The sequence below is a fragment of the Astatotilapia calliptera genome, unplaced genomic scaffold (assembly GCF_900246225.1).
Source record: "Astatotilapia calliptera unplaced genomic scaffold, fAstCal1.2 U_scaffold_76, whole genome shotgun sequence".
In the NCBI taxonomy this organism is placed as follows: domain Eukaryota; kingdom Metazoa; phylum Chordata; class Actinopteri; order Cichliformes; family Cichlidae; genus Astatotilapia; species Astatotilapia calliptera.
Genome location: NW_020535818.1, coordinates 24,383 through 36,119, shown reverse-complemented (window position 1 = coordinate 36,119; position 11,737 = coordinate 24,383). Strand labels below are relative to the sequence as shown.

The 11,737-nt window shown below is 39.1% G+C and overlaps 1 protein-coding gene and 1 long non-coding RNA gene across 2 annotated transcripts; one reads left to right on the top strand and one right to left on the bottom strand.

The window, feature by feature from the left end:
* Positions 1 to 170: 170 nt before the first annotated feature.
* On the top strand, positions 171 to 2,961 carry LOC113018397 (protein jagunal homolog 1-B). The gene is made up of 4 exons (XM_026161467.1): positions 171 to 379; positions 923 to 1,020; positions 2,181 to 2,253; positions 2,324 to 2,961. The coding sequence occupies exons 2-4, from the start codon at positions 932 to 934 to the stop codon at positions 2,711 to 2,713; spliced, it is 552 nt and encodes a 183-aa protein (XP_026017252.1). The 5' UTR covers positions 171 to 379; positions 923 to 931; the 3' UTR covers positions 2,714 to 2,961.
* On the bottom strand, positions 2,783 to 4,106 carry LOC113018399 (uncharacterized). Its single transcript, XR_003271783.1, has 2 exons — positions 4,041 to 4,106; positions 2,783 to 3,952 (listed from the first exon to the last, which is right to left on the bottom strand). It is a non-coding gene; the product is annotated as an uncharacterized LOC113018399 (long non-coding RNA).
* Between the last annotated feature and the right edge of the window lie 7,631 nt (positions 4,107 to 11,737).

Here is an 11,737-nt window from a genome sequence, read left to right as displayed (position 1 = left end):
TTGACTGTATACATGCCTAAATACATTAATTATTTGTCTGATTACATGTTTCAGTAAAGAGCAATAGAACAGGAGCACCTAATAAAGTGGCCAGTGAGTTTATGTTTAAAATAAAATAGCCTATGACTGCAGCAGTGTCAGTGTGTTGTCATCAGATCATCCAGAGAAATGCAATCTGCTTATCAGAGGAATTAAATGGTTAACATATGACAGTCACAGGAAAGCAAGAAGATAGAGACCAATCAGGGTTTGACACGTCATACATTCTGTCTGTCATCCCTCTTTCCTTGTATGAAGCTGGCCAGCTAGCTGCTCTGTAGCCGTTGTTAACCAGGTTTTTAACGGTTAAATGCTTTTATTCTGTAGCAGAAAATAAAAGGTAAGTGCCGTTGTATATATCAGATGTCTCAACAGACGACATAATGCCATTGCCGGTGGTCTGACTCGTATTTATCTCTCGCTAACACTACTTTTGTTTGACTTACAGTAGCAGTGAATCACTCACAGGCATTAGCTTGCTAGCCTAGCCATTCCCAAACAATTTGTAACTCAACTTATCGACATAAGTCATGGCAGCTGAAGTAAAAACGAAGTATCTTCTGAAACATTTAAGCTGACATGCAGAGTGGGAAACAGGAGCGTACTCTTAAACGCTCCCCGTGCCACATTAGCAGCATTAGCAGATAACTAATGAATTAAACACCTGTATGCCGTGATTTAATAAGAGCAAAGTCCCCTTCCACCCTCGTTTTAGAGCTTTGTCACTTTTACAAACGCAAACGTGAAGCTTTTAAAGTGTAAAATATAAGAGTAACGGTATTGCATGACTGACTGAGCAGTCAGCTCATTGCTGGAAATGACTGGCTTACTGATGTGTAATTAGACATTAGATGATGTTAAACCTGACATGTTTTGCCTTCAGATATCCATCATGGCTTCTCGGGCTGGTCCAAGAGCAGCGGGCACAGATGGCAGTGACTACCAGCACCGGGAGCGGGTCGCCTCTCACTACCAGATGAGGTTCATTTATTTGTCATTAAATGAGCAATAATCCCCAAATTCAACTCTTAAGGAATTATATTTATTTTATTTTTTTAATATTTTAACTTAAGTGCCCAAGTAATTAAACATTAGTAGTGTTTATCTGGAATCACTTTAGTTTTAATTTGTTTAAAAGCTGCTAAGTGTTAACTAGGGCCCTGTTAACTAAACTGATATAGATGACAGTATAAAAATGTATACCTCAGTTCATTCAAGGCTTTCTTTCATCAGTGTACAGTCCTGATCATTCAAATCAAATAATAAAACAAGCTTCACTGTTCTTAAGTATTAAACTACTAATTTGAAAAGCTAAAAAGAGCAGTACAGCTGTTCTAAAACCAAAATGTCAGTAGTATCTCATTTGGCGTCACAACTATCAGCTGGAGAGACTATTCTCAAGAGCTACTGAGAGAGATGCTACAGGAACATGTCAACATGTCCAGCATCTCATGGACTACTTACTGCAGCCAGTCTGTAAGGTAGTATATCTAATTAGGGTGGTGCCTCATCTAATTTGGTGATGTGCAGAAGCTCCAATGGGGACTCTGCTGCCTCCATTCCTGTTCAGCTCATACACGTCAAACTTTCAGGAAAAGTCCAGGTCATGCCTCGTACAGAGATACTGATGATTCTGCAGTGGTTGTATGTATTAGTGATCAACATTTAAAGGAAAAGTTACGCTGCACAACCTGTCTGACCTGGGACGGGATGTGGTCATTATCTCATCTCGTTTCACAAGTTATTATTTGTAAAACAACAAATATGACTTTGAGCACAATGTCGGTCAAGGTGATCATTGTAAGCTTGAATAAATTCTGAGTAATGCTGCAGGAGAAGTCGTGATTCTTTTGAATCATGGACCCACAGGCTTCTTGCAGTTGCGTAAGCTCATACTCCTTCTGGATGGACAAGCCAAAGCAAATACAGCCTTTTGAGAAGTACTGTTTCTGAGATATCAGAAGCATCGGCCTGCTTAAATAAGTATATAGTAATTTATATCTAAGAGATTCTTCTGAGTGAGTGATTTGTTGCTATGCAAAGGTTTCTGTATTTAGGAGACTTTGATCCACTAAATTTTGAGTCGTTTAAAATCTAACATCTGATTGGTCTTTCTTTTATTATTTCTTTTATGTTCACAGTGTTTCCTTGAAGTCTGAAATCCGTAAGCTCAACATTGTCCATCTGCTGATCTGGGTGTTGATGGCAGCTCAGGTAAGCATTCTTGTGCAGAAGCATGTTTTACGTTCTGTAAAAGTTGAATGTGTTTTCATTTCTTTCTCAGGTGACGGTAAGCCAGCTGAACCTGGTGTCCCACAAGGTGGTGGCCTCTCCATACCAGTGGGAGTACCCCTACTTACTGAGCATAATACCCACAGTCTTCAGCTTCTTGGCACTGCCCCGTAACAACATCAGCTACCTGGTCATCTCCATGATCAGCGCCGGGCTCTTTTGTGTGGCGCCACTGATCTACGGCAGCATGGAGATGTTCCCCGTGGCTCAGCAGCTCTATCGCCACGGCAAAGCATACCGTTTCATTTTCGGCTTCAGCGCCGTGTCAGTCATGTACCTGGTGATCGTCATCGCCGTGCAGGTTCACGGCTGGCAGATCTACTATAGTAAGAAGCTGCTGGACCAGTGGTTCACCACCACACAGGAGAAGAAGAAGAAATAAATTCAGCCGAAGCATGCTTAAACTCCAAGGTCAACTAGTTTGAAGGACAAAGAGGATCTTAGAGCCAAATTGCCAAGACTAAGAGACTTTATTGTTGTCCAGCTTGTTTTTTTTTTTTATATATTTATATTTGACAGTGATTACATCATTGTTTGAAGAAAATCAGTCCTTGGACAGATTGTAACCACCACCTTCCCCTCTGTACATGATTTCTGACATTTCATCATTAACAGCAACAAATCCTAAAATGTTTTGTGTACTTCATTACTTTTAAGTACTGAGAAAACGCAAATCACATGCAGTAACATTAATAAAATGTTTAGAAAATTAGAAATTGTAGTAAAAATTCTGGGATTCGGCACCATATTAGTCAAATTTTCCTCCAGGTGACTTCGTCCATTTCTCCAAAATTGGAGTTGGAGGTTTTCCACAATGTGTTGGAGATGCACATAAGACATTAACAGGTGATTGCCCAAATTTAAATCATGCCTGTTTGATTTTTTAATATGTATATGAGGCAGAGTCCCAGAATTCTGTATCACCCCTCCTATTTACAACCATATAGTTGAAACTTAACTAAAAATGTAAAACAAGACAATTCACACATCACAATAGTTACCTTTACAATAACACACAGTCATGAAGACAAAAACAACACAGTGTAATTGCATAGTTAGAAAAAAGTTGGTTCAGTGATTTTTTTTTTCCCCACATTTTGCATATCATTATCAAAACATTACCTAGATATTTAGGATTAGAACTCTTACAAAGATTTAAGCTTAGAAAATTAAGTGTAGATTTGATGAGGGATGCACCAGTTGTTACATTTTGGCCCAATATGCCGGGGAAAAAAAGAAATCATTTGATACCTTTCAAAGTACTATCTCTTGATGAGATGGGTAAATATTTTCCACTGCATTAACAAAAGGATTTCACTTGGTGCTAAAATATTCAAAAATTTAAAAAAACAACCCCAAGATTCCTTTCCAAACTCTTAAAACCTGTAAAGAATAATCACACTGACCCTACTTGATAAAAGTAACAAAAATTTTACATAAGTACATTTTTTTTTTTTTTTGTAAGCATTACACCGTAATGAACAACTCGACATGTTTCACTGAAACAACCACCATCTGCCTTGTTTGGCAAATCATATTTATCATACTCAACTGTCTGACTGACAGTGTTCTTCAGCTTTATTTAAGCATTAACATGTTTTCCTTTCAGGATCTGCCGCACCTGCAGGAAAAAAATTTGATTTTGATTTCAGTCAGCAAACAGTGCCATCTGCAATTCCTCCAGCATGTATGTGAAGTGACACCCTTACCTTTTCCCCAGCAGGACCTTCAGGTACCAGCTGAGACGGCAGCTCATTTTCTAAGTTCCTAATCCCAGGATCTGCTCCCTTTCTCATAAGCAGCTTCACCGCTTCGGCTTGAGTTTTGTGATTGGTCAGAGAGCTGACGATGTGCAGCGCCGTGTTTCCACTGAACGTCTGAAAGGAGTGGAAAAGACACCACATGTTACTGTTTGTGTAGTTTTTATGGGCGCAGTTTGGAGCTGTGACAGCTGGGAAACTTTCTCTCTGGTTTCTTGTAAAAGGCAGCAATCCACCCTAAACATATTCTTTGTCATGAAACAGTAGGCATACCTTAACATTTACAATGGACAGCATTGTTGGCTGGTCAAGAAAAATCTTCAGCAGCTCCACATTTGCCTCCTCAGAAGCCATATGGAGAGAAGTCCGCCCACTTTTCAGATCCTGGAGAGATTAAAAATAAACCAAATGAAAACCAGACTGGAAATTTAGATCACTGTATCTTAAACCAAACCACAAGAGACGGGAAAACCCGAGCAGTTTGGTGTGGAGCAGGACCAAGCCAGCTAAATGTTCCCCTGAAGTGGTAATACTTACCTTTGTCCCACAGGAGGCGCCCATGTTCAGCAGAATCTTGATACATTCAAAGTACAAGCGCTTTCGCTGCCCCAGCTCCGCGGTCATGAATGTGCAGGGATTTTCCAGGTTCCTCAGATCCTTCACAACATTGTTGTGAGACAAGACGGCCAAATGAAGAGCAGTCAAACCTTCCAGACACAGAAACAAATTACAGAATTTAATCACAAAAAAGGCATTTAAGCGTCCTAAAGTTTTCAGTCACACAAAAACACACTCACCATCGTAACTGAACATTTCTACATCGATCAGTTCCCCATTTCCTTTTAAGGCCTTCCAGATGCCCTGCGGAAATATGAGTGAGATTAAGAAAATATTCTTAATACAACTAGAAAAAAAAAGCATGACTGCAACACTAAATTCTATTCTGACAAAACGTTATTTGGCCTACATTTGTCACAGTTGCAGGGGAAGTGGATCAGAGTCCGGGTTTATTATTAATTTTGGCGCCATGTGATGAGACAAAGGTCTCTGGTACATTTGAGGAAGCAGGCAACGTGTTTCACATTAACTCTCAGCAATACGCATGTTATACATTAACAAGATGAGTTGTGTATCTCTGTTGTCTTAAGGGCTTGAGATGAAGGCCTCTTTTTTTATAGTCTTCAAGACAAGACTTAAAGACTTACTCAATTTCTTGTTTTAGAAGACCTGTCATCCAAGAGCCTTCTTCAGTTAAACCTTTAGTGGGTTTGTTATCATGCAGCCTTAACTCTTTACCCTCTAGAAACCTTACTAGGAGTAACCCTTGAATTTAATGATATATACTGAAGTGTCAGAACTCGTCAATAGGGGTACAGGGGAGGACGTCAAATATTGTCTTTATGGCAGAACTCTTGTTAACTCTTAACAATGAATGGGATGGGTCAGCAATTCTCAGGACACACTCTACGGTAGTAACCATACTAGGGGTTAAAAAATATGGGACTCCGATCATCTTTGAAAACTGAAGTATGTCTAGTTGCCAGTTTCAGCGCCTACAATGACCACTGGATTACTGACCTACACCGATATCTGTCTCCTGTTTAGGTTATGACATTTGATTAGTTCTTTGACACTAAACCCTCTGGTTTTGCTGCTCAGAATCAGAAAGTTCTGTTTCCCCTACTTGTAAGCACTCCATTGAGGAAAGCTGTCCCAATTCTGGCCCTGTGATGCTTAAACGTGGCAACACTGTCGTCATCTATGCGACTTGGTGTTGTGGTTTCAGTGAAAATCTTCAGACTTTATTATGAAAGCTGAATTATGTTTTACAAAAGAAATGAATCCTGCGTTTGGAGTTTAGCCAGCTTTCTCAATCCCCAGGTATCACCTAATGCCGTTTTCCATGGGCGTGGCTCATTTACTCACAAGGTGTCATTTGCCAGCAGAGCTTCACGCCCTGGATTGGGGCAATAGTGAGACAGGTGTGCCACTCCCATCTCGCTAGGAGATACGACAGTATCTGTTACTTTGTCCTACTGTTGTATCATGGGAATACTATACTCTGAACAATCACCCTTTTTTACATCTTAAACTTGTGTGTTTAAGCCTGTTGTTGCTATAGAAACAACCACAAATATTTTTCTTATTTTGCATCAACAAGAACACCAGATGCCGTTCTGATGCAATCCCAAAGGGATTAGTGCAGGGAATTTCGTTTGTTAGGTAAATGTCTACACTGTATAGCCACTTTGTATTTGATAGCAGCAATTAAAGTTTGAGAATTTTTAAAGCTAACTTAAAAATTTCGTGTTGATCCAAAGCAATGCTCTGAAAAGTTGCTAGACAGTATAATCTTACACTGCTTAGCAATGGAATGATTTAGATTAAATTAGTGAATATTTGAAGCCTAAAGAGGTCAACTTTAAGTTTATGCTTTAACTTTTAATCAGCATTTAATCTATATATACATATGCAGGTAGGTAGGTAAATACTGATAGTGATTTCTTACCCCCAGAGTGAGATAGTGGCCTTTCTCAGCACACACATGCAAAGGAGCACGGCCCCAGCAGTCTCTCGTGTTGACCTGAGCTCCATGAGCCATGAGGTCTTGGAGAATTAAGTACTGATTGGTGGTAGCCGCGATCTGGAGAGGGCTCTGTGGAAACACAGCTTACAGGTTAATGTGTCTTGATGTATGAAAACCACCATCAATCACAAGCCACTGAATGTCTTTACCTGCCCATTGTGTTCTTTAATGTCCAGAAAGCAAGTTCCAGCCATTTTTGCAGAGAGCACGTAAGCCAGAGCACGCAGACCTTTTGCTACTGCTATGTGAAGGAATCTGGTGGAAGGAGTAAAAAGGTCAGCTGCAGCAGAAATCCACAGAAATGCTGTTCATAGTGTTTGGGTCAGGCTTACTGTACATTTGTGTGATTTCTAATAATTATTCTGCACTTTTAGCCAAGTAGGCCTGTTAGAGCTATTTTCCATTTGCTCCTCAATGATTTCCACCTTTGTCTGCGTTTTTTTGGGGTTTTTTTTGCTTAATTGTTTACCCTAAAAACAATAACTTTCACCTAGTGTTCGTGTGACTTCTCTACCTGTTTTCCAACCGCTCCAACCTGTTATCCATTACCTTTGCATATTATAACCATTTAATCATCTTTTTCCCAACCATTTGAATATTTTGATCCGTTTCAATTGTTTGCTTTTGTCTTTGTAAACTCTTCACCCAATATGTTTATCTAACTGTTTAAAAATCAATGATCCATTAGCTTATTTTCATATTTATGTCACTTTACCGGATAACTGTAGATATTGGAACCTTTTAGCTTTTAACCATTTAGCTATACATTTGCTGGGGGGGTGCTATTTAGCCTTCCACTGTTCTGTTACTTTAACCTGTTTCAGCTGATCAGCCTTGACTTTTAGTAGTTTCACCCATGTAGCTTTTTACTTTGACCTAGCTCTGTCTGCCCATACAATTGTATCTCTACTTTTTAGTTTACTATTTAATCTTCTCACCTAATTCTATGACACTGATCTTTATTCAACTAACCACTGGTCAGGGTAATGCTTTCGTTCATGTATACATACGTGTCACCATCTGAGTCCTGCATGGACAGCTGCTCTAGGGAAATTCCTTCAACTTTGCGTGCCTCCTGCTGTATTTGCCATTGAAACAAGGTCATCCTGCCTTCAGGAGACGGGGTCCTTTGTTCGTGCAGGGGTGGATACTCGAAGCTGTGCTGCATTTGTTGATTTACGAGAAACTCTTGTTTCATTGGAGCATTTTCAGGAGCAGCAGTTGGAAACAGGGTGGTGGTATTTTGACTGACAGGCACTGGAGGGCTTAACTGATGATGATTCACACCAGTGGGAGAAGTTTCGTATTTTGGAGACATGCGTTTATGCTCCAAATTGTAGTTGTCCTGTGAGCAGTTCTGTTAATACAAGAGGATCAATGTCAACTTTTACTAGGAATATTAATAACTGGCTTATTATGGGTTGTTATTATTCATAATAAACACACTCATTTGGGCTGCCTTTACATGCAGACTTTTCTCAACAACTTGTACTTGGCTCTGAATTTTGCCAATTCTTCCTCATACTGGAGGAACTCAAAGCACTGCCATAACTCAAGACTACACGCTCATGTGCACCTTTATAAAGAGTTCAGATGAAGCCTTCTATATGTTCTATTTTCTGTACTTTACTGGTCTACTTGCACTCAGGGCCATACCTGTAGATTTTTACGTTTCATCATTAGCATTTGCTTCACAGTTCTCACCGGTGGCGGCTTCACATCGATGAATGAGCACCCTGTAGTGAAATTAGAAGTTTTACTAGCCTGGACATGAAAGACACACTGTGTCTTTCACGCACTGTAAATATGTGCCACCGCATAAAGCATCAGGTATTTATTCTTCAGTGAAAAATAGGAAACAGTGCATGCAGTAAGGGGGTAAAGTTCATTTATCAATAAAAGCTCTCGGTTGATTAGGTAAGCATTTAGTCATGTGGTGTGCTTTAGGCCTGGCACACAAAGTCAACAGTGCGACTAATTTAACATTCCCAAGTCTGTCTGACTTCCTCGTTCTATGAATCTCGAAAAATAAAACAGGTGGAATAAGGTGTTTGGAGGCAAAACAATGTGTGAGGTTAGAGTTTCAGACTTTTTAGAGCAGTGAATGTGTTATCAGTTTACTGAAATTACACAAACTCACCTCTGAAACTCGAGCCGAAAGGAGAGGCCAGCAGAGTCTGGCCTCCTGAGATTTCAATCCCTCTAGAATCCAGCATGTTTACGGAGTCATTCACTGATTCTCAGCTAGCGTTCTCTGTCAGTTTTCTCTGCTGCTCCCTCCACACACACAACCTGGAGGGTAAACTGCCTATTACTATAAATTTTATGAAAAACAAACAGCAGGTGTGTGATAGTGAAACATGTACAGGTGGCTCACCTTTCTGCTTGTTAACGCAGGATCAGAAACAAGGAACAACTGCAGCACAAAATGCCCCGCAACTGGTTTCCTCCTACACAGGGTTACTGAGGTGTGTCTGTTAAGCATTTCAAAATAAAGGTTTTACTTTATGCATAACTGCAAAACATTTATTCCAACTAAAGCCACCTAAATTCTACTAGTTTATGTTTGCAGCTCAAGGTGAAAGTCGAAATTAAAACACTGAAAACAAATTTATATGCAAATAAAGTACATTAAAGTATTAAAGTAAGAAAAAAGGCTCTAAAAGCAGTTGGATTTAAGCCTATTTAGAAACATAAAAGATTAGCGGCGATCAGTTTATATGCAAATGAACTTTACAGTTTGAATACATAAGCAAACTTATGAACAATGCTGCCTTTTAACACCACTCAGTCCCAAACGCAGTGCAAATTTAAACTAAGTACTCTTCAATTAAAGCAGATTATTATTAAATATGTCCTGTTACTACATTAAACAGAAAACTTCCTCTTAGGTTCCAGAGGCTTACCTGTCAAGTTCTGCGCATCTGCAGGATGAAGACCTGTGTTTTGTTACTGAACACCTGCATATAACTGAAAGCTCAAGCTCTGGATGACTTTAATTTGTTGTTGGAGCAAACCACTCCCCTGTAACAGCCATCGTTTGTTGGGATTTCCCCTCTGGGAGAGGGAGACAGGTTGTGCTAGAATTTAAAAAAACAGATCCTGCGTGGGTGTTATGAAATGCGTGATAAGGCAGAATGGGATGGCAGAAGGACGTCCTTATTCTGAAACAAAGAACAGACAGACAGATTTTTACTACAAATTTCTGCTCAGCTTTTTAATACATATTTTTAAAAATCTGCCTTTTTGTTGGTTCTTTGCCTGCTTCGACTACACTTGATTTGATCCACTTCAAATTTGGCAGGTTTGAAGTGGATGAGATGACTTGTTTAGATGAGCATTTGTCATATTTGTCATACATATAGCATTTGAGTTTTTGAATGTTTCCCATGTGGTGACTGTGCTCTGCTCCACTCTGTGTGGAGAGTATACCTCACTTCTACGTTTAACCATCACCGACAGGTACTGAACTTACCCAAAATGAGTCCTTTAATCCCGAAACCAACTCAAACATGCCTTTGAAGGAATGTGGAAAAAATGAGAGCCTACCAAAAAAATGTGACCTATGTCTGCACTTGTAGGTTTTATTGTTTTTACTAGGCTAGGTTGCTGAGGTACGCAGGCTGGAAGAATTGTGTAAGGCTCATTTGTTGATTAATGTTGTCAAAACAGCATGTCTTGAATGACCCAGGCCCCGTAAAAGGTGTTTCACTTCCTGGTCAGTCTGTGCAAGTTGTTATTCGCTTTAAATCTGGAAACATATATTGATTCCATTTACAAGAAAGCTAATCAGAGATCAGGGTGTTAAGAGGCTTTGGCGTTAGCCACAATGTTTTTGGAAAGAGTTTGTTAGCTTGATTGAAAGTGTCCTTATATCCAATATCTCAATGTGGTAATCAGGGGCAAACTGAACAGGGTTGTAAGAACTGGAGGGAACAAAAATGTATATATACGTATATATATATACATACGTATGTATATATACATACGTATGTATATATATATATATATATATATATATACGTATGTATATATACACACGTATATATACACACACACGTATATATACACACACACGTATATATATATACACACACACATACACATATACACACACACATACACATATACACACACACATACATATATACACACACACATACATATATACACACACACATACATATATATATATATGTGGCAAGAATCTGTGGCAAGATCTGAAAACTGCTGTTCACAAACGCTGTCCATCTAATCTGACTGAGCTGGAGCTGTTTTGCAAAGAAGAATGGGCAAGGATTTCAGTCTCTAGATGTGCAAAGCTGGTAGAGACAAACCCTTAAAGACTGGCAGCTGTAATTGCAGCAAACGGTGGTTCTACAAAGCATTGACTTAGGGGGCTGAATAATTACACACACCCCCTTTTCAGTTATTTATTTGTAAAAAAAATGTTTGGAATCATGTATAATTTTCATTCCACTTCTCACGTGTACACCACTTTGTGTCGGTCTTTCACGTGGAATTCCAATAAAATTGATTCATGTTTGTGGCTGTAATGTGACAAAATGTGGGAAAGTTCAAGGGGGCCGAATACTTTAGCAAACCACTGTGTGTAATATATATATATATATATATATATAAAGGTGTATAAATGTAGGCTGATAAATAAACAGTAATGTTTTGATGAACTGACTGATTTTTGACTTCAACTGAAGACATTTTTTTGTTTTAATGTTGGTTTTTAAAAAGTGATTTTTACTAGTTGTTATTTTTTGTTGTTGTTGCTGTTTTTGTTTTTACATCCATCTGATTCAATTTAGGTTATACCTTGTGTACCCACATTGTGCTTTCACATGGAATGGATGGATCCATGCATCAATGTTGTTTACACCTACCATCTGAATGTTGCAGCAGAAAATGACTCATACCAGCTGTATTTTCTAATCTAGTGTCCCGTTTTGGTGTGGTCTTCTGCTGCTGTAGCTCATCTGCTTTAACACTTGCTAGTTGCTTATTGAATATTTTTTTCAGACAATTCTCTGTAAACTCTAGACGATTG